The following is a 27,361-nucleotide window of genomic DNA, read 5'->3' as shown; positions in this document are numbered from 1 at the left end:
CGGTTGTTTCGGTAGCCGCCGGATGTGGCATTATTATTGCCTTTGGTCTCATTTTTTGTGCCAGATGTGGATGGTTGTTCCTGTGTGAACAATATCTGTTGGCTCCTCGTCGTCATGTTGAACGAACATTCCTTTGTAGAATGCCCTAAGACCTGACAGACATCACACATTGCCTTTTTGGGACACACTCCTTTTGAATGGCCCTTCTCTTTGCAATCTGTGCACCAAATTTCTCCTTCCTCCATGCAGCCACTAGTTCCCATCATGGATTTGAATTTCTTTCGCATTCGTTCTAAGTCTTTTTGAAGTGCTTGTACTTTCTTGTTGGGCTCCTCGTCTGCACTGCTACCCTCGTCGAAGGATTCATCGCTTTCAGAGGAGGATGAAGATTTACTTCTCCTCTTCTTCTTCTTTGTTGTTTTGCTTTCACTTTCTAGATTTAGGGCATGGTCATATGCATCAGTGTAGGATGTGGGCGGAACTATCTTCATTTTTCTTCTCAATGCTCCACGGAGGCCTTCTACAAACCAACGTCTCTTTAGTTCATCCGCCAGTTGAGTACCCATCGGCTAAGAAGATCCTTAAGCCTTCGATTGTAGGCTCGAACAGTGTCCTTCCCTTGCTTGCAGTTGTAGATTTCTACTACAACCTCGTTATCATCTCGGAGCAGTCAGAATTCTGCTTGGAATTCTTTCTTCAGATCATCCCATGTGGAGATTTTTGCCTTGTCCATGTCAGAGAACCAATCCACCACCACTCCCCATAGGCTGGCGGAAAATTGGTTCAACCATTCATCCGCATCCGTGACCGAAGTGGTCGTCCATATCGTTTCACACGTACGGAAATACTATATGGGATCTTCCTTCCCATCGCCCTTGAACTTCGGGAGTTTTTCTTTTGAGACAGTGCTTCTCGCCCTTTGATTACCACTAGATCGTGTTTCTGAACTATTAAAAGTTGATCCTGGTGGGTTACTCTGACCACCATGCAGTGCCACTCCGGCACTTCTTTTCGCCTTGGTGTCTTCTGTAGGCCTCGCCTCTTCTCCTACTACTTCACAAGTTCCCTCTCGCAGTGGTGTACATGATGAATGTAAAAATTGCTCCTTTGTCTCTTCAAGCACTGCCAATCGATGTCGTGTTTGCTCAAGCAACTCCTCGTTGCTCCGTCCCCACCGTTCCAGCGAACTGAGGCACCATTCATTGCTTCCTATGAACCCCGCTACAACCACCACACTAGGTGATTCCTCTAGTTGCCCCTCAGTTCATTCCCCGGTGAGTTGTCTTATCCTCCAATGGTGTTCGGCTTCGCCATGCACAATTTGTAATTCGTCGATTTCTTCCCTCAAATTCCTATTCTTATTTAAAAGATTGGGCATTTGGCATATAGTACCATTATAAAACAAAATCAAAATAAAACATGCTTTTATTTATTTATTCTATATACATCATGTGTCGACTTATGTGATAATTACATATTTCTGAGTGCCCTTGATACCACGGCACAACTGCTCATGGTTCAATTTTCCGACACCATGCATCTCTCTCCTCATAGAATTTCTTTAGAGTCTCCTAACGGCGTTCCTCGCATTCCGCTTCCTCCCAGCGTCTCTTCTGTACCACGTAGGCTTGTGCGATCAGACAGTGAAGTTGGTCTAAAAATTTGTTCGTGGTGTAGCTCACGTGCATATCATCCCACACACTATCTGTCATAACCCCATTCTTTGTGGCTTCCCTCCGTTCGAAAGTTTCCAGACCTACACGATACAGAATGGGAAAGTTCTGTGCTGCCTCGTGCTCTCCTTCAAAAAATTTTGTTTCGCTGTCGTCATTTGTCTTCCGGTTGTCTTGTATTGTTCTTCCCATTTATCTTTGTCCTTTCGTACTACCCTGAATTCGAACTAGCAACAGCGCCAAATGTTCAGCCCATGGCGAACAGGAAAGAAAACATATAATCAATGCAAAATACTATTCATTATCAAATGTTTTCCCGTACACAACAATGATATTCCATAAAATGATAATGATGCCAAAATACATAAGTGTCCACAACATTTATAATGTCCGACAATGGTGCCAATGAAACGACACAACTGTCGCTGCATTGCTAACTGTCTAACTACCTGTTTTGCCGGACAACACAATTAATAGAAGAAAATTTCTCTAATTTATCTCTGTTTGTAATCCTGATTTCAAATCTAGGCTATCATTATTGCTCTATAATACCTTGAAGAAAACTTAGTTATTAATGTAATGAAGAATCCTAAACAAATTCAGGTTTTCAATCTGGTAAAAGATATTTTAGTCTCATTTGCTACCCTGATTTATAATACAAGATTGTTAATGTTATTGGGAAATAAACGAGAGAAAATTTTTGGGTTTGCTAAATTAGGGTTTGTCATCTCAGGGCAAAATACAGAACTGAGCTGTGAATGGTGTTTTGTAAAAAATTAAAAATGAATATATTTGGATTCTAAAGGTTCAGAATATATCTACCCTGAATATTTGATCATGACATTATAACATCTAGCAAGGCAGCTGATTAGTCATATCTATAGACGGCTTAAAATAAGATTTGCAGAAAGGTTTTAAGAAATATTGAAATTTATATTAGCAGGGGCATTACATTGGTATTTGAGCACTGTTAAATTTGTATACCTGAAGCTTATTTGCCAAAGATACCCATTGGGCATATTACAATAGTTTTTTATATATTTACTAAAAGATGGGTATAAGCAAAAGCAAAATAAGAAGAATGAAGAAGAGAATTAAAATCAATCACAAATTGTCACAGCAGTAGCTCAAAACAACATTTTTTTTTATTAAAAGTTTCACATTAAGATAAACTCATACAAACTGCAAGAATACTCTTATTACCTCTCAGCAATCTTGCCTTTCCACCGTGTGCAGTGCATGCGGCAGAATCGGTGGTTTCACGAGAATTTTCATCAAGTTTTTCTACTTCACTAAAAATCCTCGACCAAGTGCCCACTTCTTCAACTCCTCCTTGCAGCTCCTCAGAATCACAATGTTGCCCTTGTTCCAATTGCGAAGGACCAGGACCTGGTCCTGATTGAAATAGCTGACTCTTGCTCTACAGCATCAAGGTTAAAATAATCCATCTTTAATAAGAAAAAAAGACAGTTGTGCATTAGACCCTAGCATACAAAACATGAAAGTTAATAATGCCCTCGAACGGAAGTTTTTTCGCAACTTTTGGGGAGAAGAATATATTAAACCAAATATAACATTGCCAATGACTTTATAAACAAGCAATAAGTATACAAAGAAGAGAACAGTGAAATAAATAACACAAACTGAATTCAAAATGTTCACAACGATAAAAATGTATATATTCTTCCTATGTTAACAGCTTTGCCATGGACCCTGAATGAACTTTGACAAATCCAGAACACATTCTGATCCAAGTTCCTATCTGACTAGGTTCAGCCCAAGTATGTTGGGACATATCCAGGAAGAATGATCAGGCCTGGAATTCATCCGAGGCAAACCTGCAGAGAACTCACCAAGTTCTAAATAAAAACTGTACTTCAATTTGAACAAAAATTTAAAATCTACCTGAACCTTAAGTGCAATTTTTGAAGGATTCCAAACTTGGTTAAAAGCAGTAAAATTATGAAAAATGGCATGTAACATTATGATCATGGTTACCGGGAGACCCGTCTCCCCCCTAAAAGTCGCGTCTCGGAGACTTTTCGCGTCTCCAGAGACCTCAAAAAAGGTTGGAGACTTCATAACAAAGTCTCCCCGTCTCCTAATCCAAAAAGTGAAGTTTCCCCGAAGTCTCCTAGTAAAATATAAATGTAAAATATAATATTAAATAATTTTATATATTTTAGCCCTCATTTTAATGTTTTTAATACAAAAATTAAGACCACCGACAATTTAAATGATTAAATCATTTAAAATATTTTATTTAATAAATTAATAACTTTAAAAACATTAGAAACACTTTTTAAAAATTATGTTTATTCAACAATTTAAATGATTAAATCATTTAATATATATTTTTGGAGAGATGATTTTTTGGAGAGCATGATAGCTGAAGACCTTGAGATGGATGATCACAACCTTGTGGAGTAGATGATAGTACCATCGACATACTAATACTAGATATATTTCTGTTTTTTTGTTTATTGTACAAAGTGTTCATTTTTGTTTGCATATCAGCAATTCAGCATCAAACTATACTTTTTTGAATTTAAAATTTGAATATGTAATGATAATCTCAGCGATTATCAATCTGATATGATGGTGATCATATGCAATATTCGAAAAACAAATATGTCTATGAGATACAATATTGTGATCATGTGAGTTTTGAAATCTTTGACTCTATGAGTCTATTTTAATTTTTAATGTGAAATTACTATTATTATTTACTTTAGTCTTACAGTATTACTATTTTCAAATTTTGTATTTACTTTTAGTATTAGACTCTTTAAACTATTAATTTTTTTTATTTTTTTTGAAATTGCCGTCTCCAAGTACCCCTGTCTCCTATTTGAAAAATTGTCGTACCGGTACCAGTACCAGTACCGGAGACCTCAAAGTCTCCCCGTCTCCTGGTGACCTTGATTATGATCTTTGGGGCGTCCAAAGTCTTACCTCGGACTGGGTGACAGGGACTCTGCCCCTCAACCCCACCTTACAGGCACTCTGCCCCTCAATCCCACCTTGTATGGCAACTAAACGTCACACAAGGGGTGCCGCCCCTTTACCCCACTTGGAGCTATGACACCAAAGCCCCAGTAGGTTTTTAAAAAGTGAAAAATAAAAATTGATTTGGGCTGTGCTCATGTGCACAGTGGAAAAGTGGTAATTTTTTCCCAAGTGACTGAATTTCATTTATATTTTTTGGTTTGCCAAGCCGATCCTTATTCTAAATGATGCTACTATGATTTGACAATTGACATTAAATGAGAGATCCCGAAAAGAAATCCTAAGGCAAAGAGCTGAATGTTATATAGTTTTTTTTCTTTTGACAGGCATTTAGGAAGATAGACCATAGTCTAATTCTTTTTTTGGTTTTGGGACTATATTCTATTTCCTTTTGTATATTTTCTATTTTCTGATTTTCTTTTGCGATTTTCAAGTACTTGAAATGCAGTTGCTAAAAGTAAGAAGAAATACTGGAAAGAAGTAAGAAGAAATACTGGAAAGAATTTCTCAGCTAGAAACTAATGCCGAATAATGATTAAATTCTGATTTTTATTTATCAAATTAAGTTACATCAGATCCATACCAGGTCTGTATGGCATGAAGCAACCTTGGTCCATAAATAAGGTGTATACAAATATTCTTCTTTCTCCCTGTTCTGCAAATGCTGATCGATTTTAGGCAATCTAATCCACCTTGCAATTCTGATCTGCCTGAGATAGTCTCCCACAACCAGATATCAGCCCTGGAATCAAAAAATTACAACCTGGAGGTGGTTCAGCCAGCTGGGTTAGCTTAGAAAATGATTAGTATTGCCTTCAAATCACTGATCTGCAGCCTTAAATATGAATTCTTCCCTAATCCAACCTGAAACAATGAAATTCTCAGCTGTATATGACACCAGTCCCTTTCTTGGAAATTTATGGCTAAGCAAGGATTGCCTGTATCATCATAGTTTTGTTGCTATTACCTCGGATCAGCAATTATGATAATTAATAATTATCATTTTCAATCTGATCTGCAAACACAATTCTGAGAAGGCTCCAATATTTCTCTAATGAAGACCCTCTGTAGATCTTCCTCAACTGTAAATTAAGTTTTCGTCCAATTCACGCTTTCTTCAAGGGTTTTCGTCCTCAAAGATTTTGATCTGCTGTTGCAACTAGCTCCAGCCGTCAAATCCAAAATGCTGATTAAGATAATAACCTGAATGAATGGCAATTGCTGCCCAAGCTTCTTTTTATCCTTTCAATCCCCACTCCAAAAGGTTTGAAATGCATTATGGTTTTATTGCTTTTAGTTTTAAAGACTTAATCAGCTCTATTTTACATTATTTCCCTCTCCTAGGGCATTGAACCATAAGGGCTTATTATTCATTATAAAAATTGGGCCCCCGGCCCCCCCCCCCCCCCCACCGCCCCCCCACCCCCCCCCCCCCGCGTATAATAATGACTTATTACTTTATTGCCTAGGAAAAGTACTAAACCCTTCTTATATTTTATTATAGTAATAAAGTGACTATCTTTCACATTACTTTGGTTAGTCTAACTTAGGAAATGATTTTAATATTTCCCAATTTATTCGTAAATTGGTCACAAGGACTCCATTTTGAAATCTGACTGAAGCCAGGTATGGATGACATCTAAGTTTTACAGGCCAACTGACAATCTCCCCTAAAGATTAGAGATCCTCCCTAAAAAATAGGAACTGTCACCAAAGTTTCCAGAATGATCCTGGAGGTCCCTTGATGTGTTCTGATCAACTCCCAGTCAATCCCTAAAAAATAGGAATCCCTCCTAAAATCTAGGAGATTGTCCAAAAGTGCACAAATTGCTTCACAAAGCCCCTGCATAGCTCCACAAAGCTTCTAAAAGGGTTCCTTTTCCATACTCTTAACCTGCAGGAACCCAGATAATAGGTCAACCATGCCCGTTGCATGTCACCTAAAGTGACATTGCATTGAATTACCAGTCATGCTTTTGATTATGCATTTGATTTTGTAAATTTCACAACACAAACACATATTGTACAGAAGAACCCAGCTGCACAAAACCTAGGGGAGAAAAATCCATGAATCGCTAGAACCAAAATCGGCAAAATAGGATTTTCTTTATAACAAAATCTACTAAACTACACTAGGAAAGCAAGACACGTAATAGGACCTATCCCTGGTCCAAAACCAGATAAGTGAACAGCCAACTTGAGCATAAATGTCAAACTCACATATGGCATCTGACTCTATAAAATTACAACACAACAGATCCACATAAGTAGGAGATGTAGTTTAGAAGCAAGATAATGCTTTAGAGAGAGGAAAACTCCCACAATTCCCTACGAAATTAGATATTCATGTAAAATCCTTAAAAAGTAAAATGTTATCCCTTCAGCTCCAATAAAATCTTTTCTATCTAAAACACTGATAATTTGCTAGATGTTCATCAAAACAATTTTTTTGTTCCAGCATAAGGATAAAACACAAGTATAGAATGCAATGACATCTGAAGCACATTGTTATGCCAGCGTTACCTTGTGAAGGTTATTTCTTGTGCCCTGAAGATTTGTAAAATCATTTTCATCTTGCTTCTGATGAAGTAGACAGTGCTCACTTTGAGTTCCAGTATAATCACTATGAATTCTCCCAAAAGAAAATGCATGTAACTTCTGCAAGAAAAATAAATCTGTTATGAAAACCAGATGTCACAAACCACAATATTCAGGAACTTGGACAGAACAGTACCTCTAATGATAACCCAGCATTTGCCTCTTGTTCAGAAGGCTGCACCTGGAAAGAACTCCATACTTTTAGCTCTTGCTTGGATGGTAGAGAGCTGCAAGCCATTGAATGTCCCTGTCCAACTTCTACTGTAAACAGACAAGAATATGGTTAAACAAAAACAAAATAATAAGTATTTGTTAAACCATTTTACATTTGAAGTTTAAACCTATTGAATCCATAACTATGGAAAAAAATGATTGTTTATAGCATTTTGCACTCAGTATTCTAAGGAAGGTTTCACTAAAATGGCATACACCAGAAATTCCTTCACAATTAGCAGATGCATCGTATTCCTGGAGACTTACTTCTGACAGAAGTTAGAACCCTTCTTGCACATAGAAACATGTTTCCTGATTCTAACTATTCAATTTGCATGAACTACCAAAAATAACTAAAAACAAGAAGAGACAGTAGTATTTGTTCTACAAATTGGCAAATCACCTGTGTATAATTTGAGTAGGCCTCTAATGACGAAGACTTGTGTAATCCATAGAGGAGGCACTAGGTCAAATGGGGACGTTGATAGGGTTGTGCATATCCATAAACAATAGATAAGGTCAAGGGATTGCCAAAGGGAGTCTCATGCAACAAGTTGACCTCTTCGTTATCGATGACCTAAAAAACTACCTTAATTTTTTTACATAAAGAACTAACAAAAATCTCAAATAAGAAAAACCACTAGCTTGCATGTGATTTCATCTTTGTCATTGGCTACCAACTGTGTCATTTTGTTTTAAATGACTTATAGCTAGTAGTTGGATATGAATAAAGCATTGTTCCATAGGGTCACATTCTAGTCCCCAAAGATGTTTCAAATATGGCAGGATCGCAAGGGGCAAGGAAACAATAGGGGATGTCTTTTGGCCATCCCCAAGGAATTTTGAAGGAACATTTTGGAAACACCTATAAAATCAGCAATCAAATTATAAGCTTAAGATTTATCAAAAAATGAAAATCAGCGAGTTATTAGAAATAAGTTATAACTATTTTTTTACATCACATTGGACAACCAACCTATTGCCAATCAAGATTGCGCCTTTAGCAAGATAAAAAATCTATCCTGTTGAAACTTGGAAACTCTCTCGGGTGGTGGGTTACCTAAAAGGAGAGATGAATCTTTGGATTCGGCCAGTTCCTAAATAGTGATCACCTAAAACTAACTTGTATGCCTTGAGGCCTCACCCCGACCCATCACAGCTCAGCTGATACATTTACTTTTGATATATTTTGATTCAAGATTTTGAGACATTGTTCGACTGATTAGACATTGATCTATATTATTAATGCCATGTGATGATTACTCTAGCATGCTTTACTTATGATGCTTGATGATATTTTACATATATGCATGCATTGTGATGGTTTATTTTGATAATTTGAATTGAATTGATGAATATGTCGTAGTGTTTTGATTATGCAAAATCGTTATACCTAATCAATGTGTAGAAATTGAAAAGATTACTTAAATGAAATTAGGAATGTTTTGAGTTAAATTTGGTTATTCAAGTTAAATTTATATATATGTGATTTTCTTGAGCTACTGATATTCAGATTGAGTGTGCAAGGAATTAACCATGGTACTCATCAGAGACCCAAGAGCCAAACCTATGTGCAAACCGTGAAACCAAGGTTGAATCTATTGAAGAGATTTGAACCTCATTGTTATGTAATTTAATTCGTAATCGTAAATTGAATTTATGTATTAGGTTAATTCATTATGTATTTAGTGACATGTGACTTGTATTATGTAATGTGATTTTATGTTGTCACCTGACATTTGCAATGTATGTGTAAATGACATTTCAATTAGGGTTTGGCAATGAGACCCTTAGCCTAAAACTGAACTTAATTAGGTGCCTAAGCTAGTCACATTTATTTAGAGGTATCATGTGAAGTCCCACCATATAGGAATTTGAATTCATATTTTTAGGTCACTTTTCCGGGCTAAAAAGTGGTCATGGGAGCTTAATTTAATGGAATTTAAGTGCTCATATGGTAGGGATATGAGTTAGGGACCTAAATTTCACCACTAGAAGGCCCAGGAAAATTTAGGGACCCTCCAAACAACCCATTTTCCAAATGTTGCGAAAATGGAGGTCTTATATCCTTATCCTTACCCACACACTTGCCCAAACTTGCATTAATGGTAGGAGACAAGAGTGATGGCCAAGGACTAGGGGTCAACTCAAAAACTCATTGCTAGTAGGTGGTTGGAATTTAGAGGCCTTTTTAGAGGGTCTTGGGTAACTTAGTGGGTGTTCACCCACTCTCTAGTTTTAGAGACACTAGGGTTTGAAGATTGGGGCAAAAGGATAGGGCTCTTCTCAAATTTCCATTCCATCACATTTTGAGTAAGGCCGGTGGTTCTTGCCAAAGATGTTTTTCATTTTTTTAATAGATTAGCATGTTGAAGATTTTGTTCATGTATTTCTTGCATTTTATGTATTGTTGTTTTGTGCTTGTAAGGGTTGGGAAATGGTGCTTTCAGTCTTGTGTTTCATGCATTTTCTTTGAGGGATTGTACATGGATGTCAATGCATTACTCACCCTTGGGAGGGAAGAAATGGCCATGGGTGGAGGGGTTAGTTGTGACCTCCATGAAAGTGTAGTCTCTTCTCATAGAGAAGAGGGGAATTAAGCAAGGTGTATGGGTCCTTGCTTGCCAATGATTTTTGATGTCATTTGGGGGTGATAAGGGGGAATGTGTACGGAAGAAATGTGATTAATATGAGCCTCGTGAAGGCATGGAATTGTATGTATTGTCATTGGCATCTCCTTCATGGTTATTCCACCTTCACCCTTACTCGTGGGTTCTTGCATGAAACCCATTGTGAATCCTTGGATTGGGTGTTTTTGTGATGTTCTTGCATTGTGGTTTGATTGTGGTTGTGACCTGTTTGGAACTGGTTCTCCTAGCTCGATGAGTGGTCTCTTTGAGCCCTAGGTTGGGAGGTGAGCTCTCCATGGTTGTGTTCAATCTTATTTGCAGGTTTGTGGATTCTTGTTGGATAGCTTGGGAGTTCTTGAACCTCCTATTGGATCCTTGTGAAGAAAGGAGCTCATTATTGTTTGTGATCAAGTGTTGATGTTGGAGAGTTTTCTCCATTTCTTATCTTTGTTTCTCTGTGTATTGTAATGAGTTGAGTGATGAGATTTCCACTCTATATGTCAACCTCCTTGCATTTTATGAATCTTAAAGTTGAAATAAAAGATGTATTTGTCGATATCATTGGTTGAAATTCTTGTGTGAATCCATCTCCTTATATTGTGTAATAATAGTAAAAGAATGGAATAATGCTTCATCATATAGTTTTCATGATCATGTATTGTAGATTCAAGTATTCTAATTTCATTGAGTTAAACAGTTCATGAAATGAACCTAGGACCAAATAGAATGTATTAAGTTGTAATAATTTATATGTTATTTTCAAGGATGTAGTGAAAGTAGATTTATGCTAAATTGACTCTATCATTTTGGAGATCCTTTCAATATGATGTTATAATTTAATTCTTATCATGCTAATAGTGTAATATGATTAGTTGTTAAATCTATTGACTTCAAGAAATGCATATCACAAGAGTAGTTTCATTACTAAAACTTAGTTCTTCTAGACCCCATTAATTAAATCGATTAACTAATTTAGATTAAAGTGAGCATTAGAAAGTATATGTAAAACAATTATATAGATGGCAAGCCATCATGTTGAATAGTTAAATGAAAAAAACCACATTGACACAAAAAAAAATATGAGCCAACGGAAGAAAGCTAAATAGAAAGAAAAGCAAAAAGATATACCCATACAATTTCTGGGAGAGTAAATTTGCTCTCTAGGAAATGTATGGGATGGGGAATTAATTCATCTTCAAAAGTTTGCAACGGAGAATATTCTCTAAGAATATTCCCTTTCAAAAAAATATATAGAAATGTATATTAAAAAGAAAACACCAAAAAAACATATAAATATAACCTACAAAATACCCCTCCTAAAGTCTTTCAAATAAAAAAGTAAAATTAATAATAAAATCTGCAAGTGGAGAGGATGGGGATGTGACCAACGTGGGCCCCACACCCCACCCACCTCATTCCTTACCCGAAATCCAAGCAGGTCTCATAAAACAGTGGTTGCATCAAAAAAATTAATTACAAAAGTTAGTTTGAGGGGACCCTTGGTTGGTGGGCCCCCCAAATAATCCCAACCTTTCCTCACTCATTCGAAGTGCTATCCTCTCCAACTCTAGTGCTGACTTATGAATTGAATAGGCCTGAGCACATGGGGAAACACCCACTCCTTTGGAGGCCCACTTGGCAAGTGAGTAAGGGGATGGGAAGGGTAGGGGGTAGGGGGTAGGGTAGGTGGGTATAGGGTAGGATGGGATAGGTGGATAAGAATAGAAATAGGATAAGTACATTCTTAGTGGTAAGTTTATTTAATTAATTAGGAATTATGTCATGAACCCTTGTTCTGTTGAAGATAAACATTCTATTTGTACTGGTTGCAACATCATCTGAGTATCTCACAATTTATCTACTTTCTATTTATGAGTACTGTGCTTATGAAACATAAAAGAATGCAGCCAGCTTATCTGATGGTATTGTTTATCTATTCCAAACTTTCTCTGTTGTTATTGCTTAAAATCAAGCACACCATGTCACTTCAAGTGCAGCTGAAAATTTCATCTTACTGTTTGGTTGTCAAACTCAAAGTTTGTGTTCATTACCATGTTGAGCACTCTTTTTATATAACTGCAACATAGGTATTGAATCTAAAAGATTTCATGCTTGCTTTCATCCTTACAATGAGGTTCTACTGTTCATGTTTCTCCTTTTACCTTCTAATAAGCCTGTATAGAAAGTTTGGCCTGTAAAGAATAACGTGACCTTAACCTTCTATCTTCTCTATTCCCTGAGAGTCATCATTCTCAATATCAAATCTGTTAAGATTAATTCTTCTACCTAGTCATATTCGTGACATATGGGCTCCATTCTATAAACTCAGAGTTGTTGTTCACACACATACCGATCTGACTAAAGTCACTTGCAAACTGTAGGATATTTCTATATATTTTTGCTTCTTTCCTTTATGCATTTATTTTTGCAATAATTATCTTTCAAATTTATTTATCAGCACATTTACTTCAATATTTCTTAATTCAAAGACTGTTTATAAACATTTTGCAACTTCCATCTATAATATGATATCCATTCTCTGATAAGAAAGTGTTGTTCACACAGATTTGAGCTATTTCCCTTGATGAAACTGAATGTCGTCTCTGTTCCATTTTATGTGCTAGAGCTATGAATCTGTGAAATTCTATTATTATGAGGATTCCTCAATCATACAAGTTGCTATGTTGTGACGTAGTGCATTATACACTTCTGTTAAATTTCTCTATTAACTTGGCTGCCACTTCTGAATATATTATCGATGCACTTTAGACTAGATGACTTTTATGTTAGTATTCTTAAATTTGCCTTGATGAAATGACTCATGTATGATATATTGCTGTTGGAACTACAATAGAAAGATTGCGTTCTCACCTTATGATTTGCCAACAAGCATTTTACTGTATGCTATCCCTTTATGCCTTCACTGATGACTTTACTGGAATGGCATTTTGAACTGTGTGATGACTTCTTCTACCTTTTTTAGAACAAAAAAGTATCATGCCTTGCTGATAATTTAGTAACTCTGTTATTTCAATGTATTTGAAGGCTTCCATGATGATCACGTCATATCAATACTGCAAAAATGGAAATTGAAGGATCATGCTGCAATAAACATTTAAGATTGACTTTTCCCTTTGAAAGTAATGGCTCTCTTCTTGCTGGAAGTTACTTTCATGTAGGTATGATCAGTCTATTATATCATTCTTGAAAGATGATGGAAAGTTATGCCATTCAAACGTTATTTATGCCATGGATCTCTACCACCTTGGTTGGGTATAATCTGCGACTTTTCTCATCCGGCTATATGTCTTTTCATTGATTATTAACACTCTACTATTGTACTTTTCCATCATTCTGAATGCAAGAATTTTTTGTTGTTTGGATGCTAATCTATTTCCTCTATGCCATCTCTTGGTGTATTTCCATTTGCTACACACTTATATTGTATGCTTATGCTGATACTGAAATGTGGTCCCATTGGTGTATTACACGCTTAAATAGCATTTGGAACAACCTTGACCTTAACTGAAACTTTGAATAAATATTCTTGATTTGAAATAATTTCAGCTTGATACCTTATTGTATTCCAAATAAGAGACTTTAATTCTGCAAGTTAGACCGATATTGTAATTCTTATTGAATTAATCAGCACATTCTTAAATTTGCCTAAAATTTTGATCAAGGCTGAGATATCACTGGCATGTTCTGATCTTTACATTTTCCTGCTGATCACTTTTATATGCCGGAAGCTTCCCTTTTATTTCTGTTAAATGCTGAATGTTGCGACTTTCTGCCTGGATACAGCAACTTTGGTAATTTGCTTTAATTTGGATGTGAGGAAACCTCGAATTCAAGGGATCACTCAGTTCTATATTTGAGACTTATTTTTATGCTGGTTGTTACGAATACACCATCATTTCTTTTATATGCTATCACCTTGATGTTAAATATGTGTAACCAGCCGTAAAAATCAGAAAACGCTGCCCTCAGAAAACCATTATTATCTCTTTGCTGCTTCCTTCTATGCAGATTCTGCACGTAGCCAACCTAAATCGCCCTGCTCTGGACAAAACCCAGAAAGTGTTTTTTCTCGTTTTTCGTTTGTTTGCCCACAGAACGAGACGCAAGATGACTAATGTTATTTTTTGTAAAACAATTCTGAATGTGTTCTAAGTTCTAACAATGGTGCTTATGCACTTCATCATTTGAATAGGAGTTATAATCATTGTAATTCTGAATTTATTTATTAGACTCCATATTAATGCTGTTAGATTCCTGTTCTCAGCACCATTACATCTTTTCTTATCACATTTATAGCGCTGATTGTGAAATATAAGATCTTCATTTCACCCTTAAATATTTTGTGATCCAATGCGGAGTTTTTCATTTTTACTGATCATTAATAGCTAACCTGAGGCTTTAGATTTGATGCAAAATTCACTTCTGAAATAATATAAATGCATTTAATATCATCTTATCATGGTGGCTGAAAACTCATGTCATTTAATGACTTCCTTTCGATTGATTATGTTGGTTCGCTAAAAATATGTTCCTCCTGCTATCTTATATATCTGATTTGCTATTCACACCCTTTTAGATTCATATGAATGAACACTCCTTTACCATAGTTTGTACTCAAATTACAAATAGTACCCTTATTATTTTGAACTTCTCAGACACAGTTCATGGAAGACCAAACAATAATAAGGTTTTGATAAATACTTTTAATTGCTTCGGTTAAATGTTGATCACTATGTAGATGAACCAGAAAGTGTATATATATATATATATATATATAGAAATATATGTATATGTGTGTGTGTGTGTGTGTGTGTGTGTGTGTGTGTGTGTATACATATACATATATATGTATATGTGTATATATATGTGTGTGTGTGTATGTGTGTGTGTGTGTGCGTATATATATATATATCATTTGAACATGTTGATTCCTCTTATCCTAAGTTGGCGGTTCTAATTTGGGTACGGATTCCGGCTCGAGATTTGGGTTCAAAATTCATTCAAAAAATTTAAGGTTGGGCTCGGATTAATTTTGGGTTCGTTTTTCCAAGAATATATGTCTATATTTATGGAGGGAGAGGGGGAGGGAGAGAGAGAGAGAGAGAGAGAGAGAGAGAGAGAGAGAGAGCAGCAAATAAGTTATACACCACTATGCTAATATTAGAGCAACATAGCAAAATACACCACCATATTAATGTTTCAATTCAGAAACAACAATGTCAACGTTAATAATCAGTCATCACAATCAAATATCATAAAAAAACAGTCAAGCAAATCATCATTCTTCTGCTATTGCAAATTAAAAGCACAAAAAGTAATGCTATAGGCCCGTTTAAGGCCAAGGTGGTGATTGTTACCATATTGTAAGCTTCACACATTAATTATCATACTAGAGGATTCAACGAAAACAACTTTGGATAAGACTGAATGAAGCCAAGAAAGTGGGGATTGGATACTCATTTAACCACAGTAAAGATCTTTTTAGATTTTGTTCAACCCATAGTTTTCTATTCATGTTAGCCTCTATGCATGAATTATGGTGTATACATTCCATAATAGATGTGTGGCACTTTTATACATCCTCATTTTTCTCAAGTAGCATTTACTTCAAATTAAATATGATTAGTAATTTGAGTCTAATCATATGTTTGATTCTAAGTGTGAGTCTAATTTGGCATTAAAAACTTTTTGAAAAAGTAAAGAAAAGGGACTTTTTGGACCAAATTCTTCAAAACCCTGTCCAGCTTCTTACGCTGGAAACCAAATTCGCCCAAAAGTCATCTAAATTCTATTAGGGTTCCTATGAGAGAATTCCCAATGAAATTCAGTCTCTGTGGCAAACTTTTGACAGATCTGACAAGGACCAGACTTTTGAGAGAATTGAACAAAGAATTCCTAGGTCCAGGAGAGAATCTGGTAACTTAGCTCTTATCTAAATTGTCATTGTATTGCAGGAGTCACTTGTGCTTGCAAAAGAAAACTTATCATGATTCATCCTTTCTTATCAAACTAGAAGCATTCTCAAGTGATAGAAAGTCCCTTTAATAGTTCATTCTTTTGATGTTGATCCGATTCATAGCCTTCCTAGTTAGAAGTCTGCACATAACACAAACAATATTAGTACAAAAAATGTTATGATTTTTGTTCTATCTTCTTTCTTTGCATCTTGTAATATATTATCTGAATAGGCCTATTATGAATGCATGTTATATTGTAGAGACACTTAGGAAAAGTTTCCATTGCTCAGTTCTATGGAACTGACCACCCCCTTCTTCCATTTTGCAAGTCGTGTCCAACCTAGAGATGTGGGACTAGATCTTCGTCAAAGCTCAACTCAATGGCCTTCCATTTAGGCATTGGAGGCTTTCCCTCTATCTTTTAGGTATTTCATGTTTATGCAATCTATTTATTCAGATTGTATCTTATAAGTTGCCACGACTTCTGTGGAATCTGGATGCATTGTTTAATTTTGTACCTTTGTAAAATAGTTTTGAACAATACGGTTATAAAATTGCACTATTTTTGTACTTTTATATCTGTTTTGAATAATAATGATCAAAATTTTAGTATCTTTACATTTTGCACTCTACTTTTCTATGTTTGAACCATTCTGCAATGTATAAGAACAACTTAAACACGTAGTTTAACGAATAGGCAAGTTTTAGAACTTTAGGGTGTACACTAAATTGGGAACACAACCATTTTGTTTTTAGCTTTATTATTCCACAAACTTTGTAATAGACCATCTACTCCATTCTAAAATTAACCATTGTCAACTATAGAGAATCTTACACCTCAAGCATTATCTCGAACAAAATAAAACAACCAACATATCTTGTCTCTGTAGGTTTGAGGGATTTTCCTTGTTTGAAAATGTCTTGAAGAGAGCAACTAAGGTTATAATGGTTGCAAATAAACATTTGAAAGTATCTAACTTCTATCACCTCCTGATGCACCCAATCTTTCTTCCCTATGGTTTTCAAATTTTCAATACATTGTTCAACGCTTAAATGCAAGGGGTCCAAAAAGATGTTCTTGCAAGCACCCTCCACCATCATGTTAGCTAATTTGCACACACATGTCAAATCAGCGACCACCTACACAAAATTGGAGACCCTAACCTCTATGACATCTCTCAAATTATGAAATTGGAATTTTGCATCCTTGCACTTCCCAAGACAATCTATAACTCTAAAAAAATAGTAGCCTGCTAAACATGTGACTATGATGTTGATAAGTGGTTGATGTCTAATATCGATCCACCCATCCATAAAAATAGAGCAGCCCATCCTAATACAACATTGTCTCACATCCTCCATCACTAAACTCACCTTGAGATATTCTTTGGCAAGGAGTGTAGTGTTTAGTTTATGGTCTCCAAGTTCAGTGAATGAGGGACAAATAAATGCATCTACGAACATTTGTTTGAAACAGAATGTGCTACATGCAATGGGATGGCATGGGTATAGAAAAAATTGGCATTGAAGAGGATTCTACCACATCTCATGCAAGTTCTACTATGAGATCAGAGGCAAGTTTTATTGTCTTTTCAGGGAGGTTAGTTTTTCTCGTCCTTCTTTAGTTACACAAATCAAAGATGTATTGTTCTTTATCTGTAGGAGGTCATCTATCTGAGAGATCAATATTTTCAACACCCCTTGCATCCTTTCACCGATCAACTCATTACATATTTCTTTCCTAGGATGGTGCATGGCACCAAAAGGCACCTTCCCTCACCTCTTCATTCCAGGTCTGTGAGGCCCTATAGATCATACTCTCAAAGATCTAGTAATTCTAGTCAGGTGGGTCACACCCAGAGGCAGCACTGTCAACATTAGCCCCTATCACTTCTACAAGTTAGCCTTCGGTTTTGGATTTTTCTTTATCAGCTCACTCCCTAATTGTTTGGTGGCTTAGGGTTTGCTTTTTTCCACCCCCCCCCCCCCCCCCCACCCTCCCTATGTTCTCCGAGGACCTGGTTTCTATTCTTTTTCTTCCTTATGTTGCTCTTTATTTTGTTCTTTGGTTATTGTCTAGTGTTCTCGTTGTTTTCTCTCTTGTTTGGCTCTTCAATCCCTTTGACCCGTTTGTGTTCACTTGTTGGACATTAATAAAATTTGTCTTTAAAGTTATCTCCCTTGTTGTGGGAACATGAACAGCACCACTAGCACTAGCAACTACACAGGGCATATGCATAGTTGATTGTGTCAATAGTGTTCGCATTGGCAACCCCTCAAACTTTGATTATGCCTCCATATGCAATTTATAACACTATGAAAAACACAAAAATACTAAGGGGGAGGGGGTGAACCGATCTTTTATAAATTTAAATTAAAAACAATTTAAGAGAGAGAAAAGAAGACAATACACACAAGTTTATCTCATGGATACCCTTTTAGGTAAAAACCACAGTATTACTAATCTCCAAAAAGTGGGCTACTACCCAGTTCAAACAGAGCTCCAACTCTTCTTACAACAACAAATTTTAGGTAACAACCTAAATATAGTGAGCTACAACTCATTTACACTATCTTGAGGGTTCAACCTTTTGCATAAGAAGAATTTTGAGTAAGAAGGGCAAAACTTCAACAAAGAACACTTAATTGTTTTGATAACACGAATACTTTAACACATGAGAAGACAAACCATCTATTCTATCTGCTCTTTGTTCAACTGAGGTTCTATCTTAGAAGACTTAACAAGTAACAAAAATAATATCTAGAATTCCTTATATGTGTTTCTTACAAAAAAATTGGTTGACTACAACATAAATGGATCATCACTCTTCCTATTCAAACCAGCGCACAAATCTTCTCTACCCAAAAAATGTTCTCACTCCCTTCCACTCCTCTTTTTTGAGAAATGACAGTCACACAGTCTCCTTTGAAAATCACAACTTCTTCTAGTCATTTTTCTTGTTTCACTATGTAAAAGACAAAGGCAAAGAGTTCCTTTTTGTTTTCTTCACTTTGTGTAACTTCACTTCAAAACTAAAAAATTATTGTTCTCATACATCATCCAAAAACCCTGATGCAGGAGCATCTTGCATGGGGAAAAAAAAAAAATTTAAAATTGGAGAGAGAAAGTGACGAAAATTAGAGGAAAAAAAAATATTTTAAGGGGAAAAAGGAGAAAGAAAAGAGGAATTTCAATTTTGGAGGTGCAAAGGTGACGTAAATAGAAAATTAAATAAAAATGGTTGTCATTCCATTTATTGAGGTTTGTAGGTGGAATTCTAAAAGTTTGTGGACATTTTATTAAATCATGCATTTAATATTTGTTGTGGCACATGGTGGTGCTTAGTTTTATTTGGGTGGGAATTAAATATTTGTTGAAAGGTAGTTGCATTTACCTTTTATCCCACATTGGTTGTGTCGGTAACATCTTGGGTGGAAAGTGCCTATTTAAGCAAGGCATATGAGCATTTCTAATCAAGCTTCAAGGTGTGATCTCTTCTTAGTAGAAGCTTGGAGAGAAGGAGGAAGCAAAGGAGCGAGTTTTCCTGAGTCTGTGGACAGAGCGCCAAATGTGAGGTAGTTTACGCAAGATTGTGGTAGAGTTGTGAGTTTGTGAGAAGAGCTAGTGGTTGCAGTCTAGAAACAAGGAGGTTTCTTGGTGGCTTGCGAGCACAAGTTGAGATCTTGGAGGTTTCTACCAGAGTGTGGATCTAAAGTAGCTAGGGTTTGGATTGGATCTTGAAGGATCTTGCAGAACTGTTATTGTAATTGCTTTGTATTTGGCCGTAACGGGGAAGGCCTTACAGCTCAACACATTGCATGTAACAGTTATTTTATGAATAAAGAGTCATGATTTGGTATCAAATCTTGCATTGTTATTGTGTTTCCGCTATGTGGTTATTTGTTGGGGGCTAGGACATCTCCTTTGGGGATTCTCCTGACTTGCGCTGAGTCAGATGGTATCAGAGCATAGTTGTACCTGAGTGTGTAGACAGATTGCCGAAGTTGTGGTAGTTTGCACTAGGACCTTGGGAGGACATGCAAATTGATCGATGGATTCGAAGATGGAAGGTTGATCTTGTTGAAGCATGATTGTAGAGAGTTTATGGATTACAAATCCATGGTCCTGGACTTGTGATGTGGTTCCTGATTGTTCATGCGAGGTGGTAGGTTGCAATCTGACTTGCAAACAATTTGAGGTTGTCACGAGTGTGGGAAGGATTTGTTGCAGAGGGTTTACGAAGATCTTGGGAGATGGCTCTGAGAGGATTGGACCCTGGGATGATTGCGAGTCTCCTTGATGTGGTGGAGAGGAATTTTTCTAAGACATCTACTCGGTTTGAAGCTAGCTTGGTTGATCGAGTTAAGAATGGGGTGAGGAAGGAATTTCGTAGTTGTTTGTGGAGCTGGAGTCTACTGATCCGGAAGAGAGTTGTTTGGCCGATTAAGAGACTTGTTTGAGAGAGAAGATGGCATCGCAAGGTTGAGGTGGAAGAAGTTGGTTTTGTTGATCAGTTTGTGGAGTCTGATACAGAACTTGCAAAGCAACTAGAGGTTGTTGCTAAGGATATTCCTAACCTTGTTGATGTTGGGATAGAGATTGGTTTTAATCAATTGGTTGAGTTTGACATGGAGATTGTAGAGCACTCGATCGTGGATGATCTAGTTGTTGTTGGTAATGATTTGTATGTTGCAGAGCATCTTATTGTGAGCAATGAGACTGCTGGTGTTGTGAGTTTGGCATATGTTGCTGAGAAGTTACATATTGTTGTTGATATGGAGTTTGTTGTTGCTGGTGTGGATTCACTAGTTGCTGATGTGGATGAAGGTTTGTTGATGAAGCATTGTGTTCAATTTGTTCCTGGGAGTGAGCATGATGATTGGATGGTTGAGATTTTGGCGTTTGACAGAGTGATACAGATGTGGAAGATTTGCATGTTGATTTTCTTGTCCCTATTGAGTTGGAAACCTTTGGTGAAGATGAAGATGGTTGTAGGTATTTCTTTTGGCATCAAAGTGTGGGACACACTTTTTTATCTACCGGGGGAGTCTGATGCAGGAACATCTTGCATGGGAAAATAAAAATTTAAAAACAAAAATTGGAGAGAGAAAGTGACGAAAATTAGGGGAAAAAATAAAAGAATAAAAAAGGGCAAAAAGGAGAAAAGAGGAATTTCTGTTTTCGAGGTGCAAAGGTGGCATAAATAGAAAATTAAATAAAAATGGTTGTCATTCCATTTATCGAGGTTTATAAGCGGAATTCTAGAAGTTTGTGGACATTTTATTAAATCATGCACTTAATATTTGTTAGGCCACATGGTGGTGCTTAGTTCTGTTTGGGTGGGAATTAAATATTTGTTGAAAGGTAGTTGCATTTACCTTTTATCCCACATTGGTTGTGTTGGTAACATCTTGGGTGGAAAGTGCCTATTTAAGCAAGGCATATGAGCATTTCCAATCAAGCTTCAAGGTGTGAAAGCTTCAAGGTGTGATCTCTTCTTAGTAGAAGCTTGGAGAGAAGGAGGAAGCAGAGGAACGAGTTTTCTTGAGTCTGTGGACAAAGCGCCGAATGTGAGGCACTTTACAGCAGGATTGTGGTAGAGTTGCAAGTTTGTGAGAAGAGCTAGTGGTTGCAGTCTAGAAACAAGGAGGTTGCTTGGTGGCTTGCGAGCACAAGTTGAGATCTTGGAGGTTTCTACCAGAGTGTGGATCTGGACTAGCTAGGGTTTGGATTGGATCTTGAGAGATCTTGCAGAAGTGTTATTATAATTGCTTTGTATTTGGTCGTAACCGCAAAGGCCTTACAGCCCGGCACATTGCATGTAATAGTTATTTTACGAATCAAGAGTCATGATTTGGTATCAAAACTTGCATTGTTATTGTGTTTCCACTGTGTGGTTATTTGTTGGGGGCTAGGACATCTCCTTTGGGGATTCTCCTACCTTGCACTGCGTCAAACCCCTCCGCACTACCAAAACAGTCCAATTTTTGTTTGCACCTGTAATACAATCCATGTCATTTGCACATCCATTTTTTATTACTCCCGACACATCAATGTAAAATCATCCAAAAACTTCCTTAACTAGTGCGAGTCCACTAATTTCCTTATTGGACAACAAAATTTATTGTCCTATTCATCCAATTTCTTCATCTTGCTATCAAAGGTTATTTAAAAATGCCCAACTCCACCTAATATGTGGTGTAACTGTCGTTTTCTTTATGCAAGTATTTGTAACTACAAGAGCACCGAGTTTTATATAAAACAAACTTTATTCACTATTTTGCAAGTGTGTCATTCACTTCTGAGGAGACTCCGAAATCTTCACCCAGCTGCAAAAACATTTTAGCAATACGTGCTCTAAAAGATTTATGAAAGAAATCAATGTTCTTGTATTCAGATGTTTTCAAACTGACATATTTGCTTAAGATAAACAAAAGGATTTCAGCATTAAAATTGCTCACGCCAAAGGCCAACTATCCTTTGTCAGACATTGAACCAGTATGATTAAAAACAAAAAGAAAAGTCTATGTCTCCAACATTGCCAGTCTCCAAAACTTCCTAAGGCAACGACGTTCACTTGCTAACAAAAGACACTAAACAGTGTATAACACATCACATATATCTATGAATTTCAATTACGCCCTTGTCTTCACTTGTTCAAACTGCTAACCATGTTTCAAAAAGAGATCAGGTAACGTACCGTGCAGGGATTACCATATCAAAACATGATAGTTTCAAAAAAATACCAATGAGTTGTAATGTTTTTGAATTCTACTACATGTGTTCATCCTTCAGTATCCAAATGAACTGCATCTAGTAGGCATTAAATGCAAAGAATATCTGCAATTAGTTAAAATGCAAAACCACACAATCCTGACAGGTAGACAACAAAAACAACTCATAGAGATGACACTTGCACAAAAATTGACAAAGACAACAAGCAAACATATGCAAAATTGTCCAAGTGGAGAGTTTGTGACAAAGGTAGCAAAGCAAACAGTAACCAAGAAAACACACAAACAGGTGGCACAACCAAAGTCCTGTAAGACTGGCGAATTCCGACCACTCAGTGCGAATCTCACTAGCAGTCTCAATATCATACATCTTGGCAATGCACCGTAAGAACCCATTCTTCACCTCATTATCCTGAAGTGGTGTGACTCTAGCAGGCCTAGGCATGTACCACTTCGGGTTCAATGCATAGACAGCCATGTGCAAAGGAGTGTTCAACTTCTCCCACCTGTAATGAATGTGCTTCATATAGAATGCTAGAGTGGGGTCTCTCTCACGAACAGCAGCCCTCATCTGCCCAAGCATGGAATCAATGCACTCATAAACCTCTCCAAAGCTAGATGAATTTACATCTCCATATCTAATCACCTAAAACACTAGAGTAATGATGGAGACTATGTATTTTGCATCACTCCAAAACTGATCTCTCTTCACTATCTCCTTGACCCTCTTCCCCTGCTCTATTCTACACTCAGGCTATCGATTCCATCTTGTGTCATAACCATGAGTTGCAATGGCTCTTGCAACTCAATCATTCTCTCCAAGAGAATATAATATGAGGTGTATCTAGTCTCAATTGGTTTCAAAATTTAGTTCTTTGCAAAGCCCCTGAAAAGTGCATGTGATGTATGGTGATTGCAGATAAACATCTGCACCTCTCTCCCATCATTAACCACGCACCTAATACAACCAATTTTTCCTATGTCTTTGAGTGCATTGTTCATGGTATGTACACAACATGGAGTCCACCAAATATACCTATAGGCTGCCTCAATAAGCCTCCCTGCAGCTTTCCACACATGTGTTGCATCTATTACAACTTGGACCATATTTTGTTGCCCAACCTCCTCAATGGCATCCCTAAGCACATGAAACTGAAAATCAAAATCTTTACGATGCCCTGAACAATCAACTACCCTCAAAAAGTATGGGTCCTCGATGCATGTGACCATAATGTTGGTGAGTGGACAATGACTAATGTCCATACACCCATCCATGATAATGCTAAAGCCTGACTCCATCCAACATGCCTTCATCTACTCCATCAAGATCTCAACTTTGTCTTTTTGTCGATGATGCGGTTCTCCTTGCTTCCTCTCCAAACAGTTTACAAAGGCTTCTTGATGGCTTAGCTTCCTTCTGTGATCAGGGACAACTTGTGGTTAACTTGAGTAAGACTTGGGTCATGATTTTCAATTGTTTAAAGACTTCACATCTCCACTTCTTCTTTTAGGGTCAAGAGATCGAGATCACTACATCCTATACTCATCTGGGGGTTAAATTTTCAAGACCACGATTCAGTATGAGGCTCGCTATTCAGCCTAGAGTTAATAAGGGTATGGGTTCTTTTGCTCTGCTTGAGAAACAATGTTTCAAGCACCATCTCCAGGATACCACGTCAAAGTTATCTCTCTTGGACTCTCTTGTGAGGCCTACTGTTCTCTACGGGTCTGTGGTTTGGGGCCCATCTCTTCTTGGTTCTGACTGGGCCTCGACTGAGCGGGTTCTAACTTTATTTTTGAGGCACATCATTAGATGTCACAGGTTCACTCCTCATAGTATCATTCTTGCGGAGTTTGGCACTCATCCGTTCAATCTTGCGGCCATTATTTATTTATTTTGGTTCCTCCACCGTCTTAGTGACTTTGCGGATCATGCTGGTGATTTTGATTAGTACTCCTATTTAGCCTTTTGTTCATCTATGTCTACTGCGAGTGTTGAGTCTGGTTCTCGCGCACATTGCTACTATGCACAAGCGTCTTCTTTGCTCTGTTCGATTGGGATAGATATTGACCACCTCCCCCCCTTCTAGTTCTCGCTAAATGCCCTGATTCATCTCCTCTCCTCTAGGCAAGAGTTGAATGAGCATGTCAGGCTTGACATCTACAGATAGTACATTGCCACTACCTGGGTTAACCCTCCTGGTAGGTTATGCCCACGGATGTCCTTTTACGCGAAGCACTTTTTGTAGATATCTGATGGTATTATTGTTCGTCCTAGCTACCTTTCTCGGAGGTGGTCTCATGCCCTGCATATCTCTTTGGGATCTTTCAGATTTGGATCTCACCGTCTTCGGGCCCAAACTGACCATCATATTGACAATGAAGAGAGAATCTGCAGGCTTTGTACTTCGGGTGAGGTGGAGACTGACACATTTCATTTTCTGTTGCCCCATTTATTATGAGATCGGAGGGAGATTTTTCTGTTTGTTTCGAGATTGCTTCTCTCTTTATGTTTTTTTTAGCTACTATGATCAACACTGTCTTGCACTTTATCTTCGAGAGACAACCATGCTCCATGATAGCACAAGTCAATTACTGCTTCTGCATCGGCACTCGTCTACTCAGCTCATTACTGCCTTTTTCACACCATTATCTCCTTTGCATGGGGTAAAAAGGCATTCTAGCCCCACTAGATCTACCAGGAAGATGCGTCAAATCCCGAGCCGACTATTTGCACCAGCAGCACTCCTCTATGAGTGGCCATAAACAAGGCAGAGCCTTTACCCATCGACATACATATCATTCAGTGACTAACTTCTTTTCGCCTAGAAAGAACTCCTAGTCTCTTTCTTGACCTCCTCTCTAGTTCTTTGTTTTCTTTCTCCTGTTGTTGTTTTTATTTATTTTCGGACACCTTTGTGTGTTCCTGCTGTTGTCAGCCTCTTTGATGTAATCCTTCAATCCCATAGAACTTTTGTTGGACATTAATATCATTATCTTGTCTTATCTTATCATAGGCCCTATCCAACAATGTGGTCCTCAACTTGTGGTCACCTGATGGCAAATATGATGGCTCTCCCTCTTTTACTACCATGGGCATCATCCTCACAAAATAGGGAGATCGAGCCACATGCGTAGGGATGCCATTAGCAAAGAAGACATCACCAACGGCATCATCTAATTGCTCCCTTGTGTGCATGTTAAATAACTAAGGAATGGGGTTACTACCACTAGGAATTGCACTTTCTTTCTATTTCCCCTGCTGCTATTCCTTGTTGAACTATGTGTCCGTGAGGAAAAGGGTGGTGTAGGTCACATAGTCCCTATTCTCTTATGCAATATACGTGTAGATGTATCTCACTGCCCCTATAACTGTTGTATAATCTATACATGTTGCCTAGAAGCCAAAGATTTAGGCACTAGGACTGCGGTATCATCAGGAATGCCCCATAGTTTGTTCACTTCAATTATGTATTTAGCATTCTCAAAATTTGTCAAGAATAGGCATCAGCTCCCACCACATCAGTCCAAAAAAGGTGTGCATTAACTCTCGTAATGTTGCCAAACCATTCTGCACCACACATATTACACTTCCATTTCCATGTGCCACCATCTGTAGTTATAGGGCGTGTAATTCTCATAGCAAATTGTTTTAGAGGGAACTTTGGATCATAAGGACCCCTAGCAAACTCTGTCAAAATCTGTAAAGGGCAATCAATAGAAGGCACCCCTAATGCAACATAAGGAGGCTCTTCCTCAGATTGGGCATCTACATCAGCACCATGATCACTTCCCTCAGACTTAGGCTCAGGCTCATGTTTAGATGCACTTCCCTCATTAAGTTCAATGTCTTCTACACTTTGACTAGATCTAGATGCAATTTAGAAAACTGCATTTCACAAAATAAAAATGATTATGAATCATGATATATTTCAACCTAAGTAATTAATAATTATTTTTAATTACATTAAAACAAACTAGTTTTAGCCTACTTAAAACTTTAGAAATTTAAAAAATAGTAAGCTAAATACATTTCAGCCTATTTTAATAACAAAAAATTAATATACAAAATAATAGAACAATATTGTTATATTAATAATAAAATAAAAAATAAAAAACAATAACAGTAACACAGAAGCTTAGAACTATCTAGCATCAACAAGATTCAAGAATGAAAGATTCAAAAATTAAATTTTTAATGCAAAGCTGAAAGTAAATACTAAAGATAAATTGAGTTCTAACACACAAAAAAAAGTAAAATATTAAAAAAAAACCTACCTTAACTTGATGAAGCACTTGCATATATATATGGCAGATCAAGTTATATCATCCACTTTATCTGATCGAAAGCTATTCATCAACAACAATGATGACCCATTATGTGCTCTAGATATATTCCTCCTCGAAGTCAATTATTCTCTTTTAATATTCTAATTGATGCAAGTCTGGGAATAATATGATGATACTGACACATTTTATGAACCACACAATCTACAATAGGATATAAATAATAAAACCAAACGTA

The 27,361-nt window shown here is 37.1% G+C and overlaps 1 protein-coding gene across 9 annotated transcripts in view; it reads right to left on the bottom strand.

Annotated features, from left to right (window-relative positions):
* The window catches only part of LOC149572710 (kinetochore protein), a 220,877-nt gene that overhangs the window by 104,231 nt on the left and 89,285 nt on the right, over positions 1-27,361 (bottom strand). For 3 of the 9 annotated variants that reach the window (XM_089813791.1, XM_089813789.1, XM_089813797.1), the window contains exons 5-7: positions 7,417-7,541; positions 7,206-7,340; positions 2,877-3,093 (exon numbers count right to left, since the gene is read on the bottom strand). In XM_089813791.1, the coding sequence (XP_089669917.1) occupies positions 2,877-3,093; positions 7,206-7,340; positions 7,417-7,541 (477 nt within the window). The remainder of the gene's footprint in view (positions 1-2,876; positions 3,094-7,205; positions 7,341-7,416; positions 7,542-27,361) is intronic. The other 6 variants (XM_089813792.1, XM_089813790.1, XM_089813793.1 and 3 more) reach the window with 3 other exon arrangements.

The sequence above is a fragment of the Cupressus sempervirens genome, chromosome 2 (genome assembly GCF_028749045.1).
Source record: "Cupressus sempervirens isolate cs-2001-9-10 chromosome 2, ASM2874904v1, whole genome shotgun sequence".
Taxonomy (NCBI): domain Eukaryota; kingdom Viridiplantae; phylum Streptophyta; class Pinopsida; order Cupressales; family Cupressaceae; genus Cupressus; species Cupressus sempervirens.
This window is presented reverse-complemented; position numbering and strand designations above follow the sequence as displayed.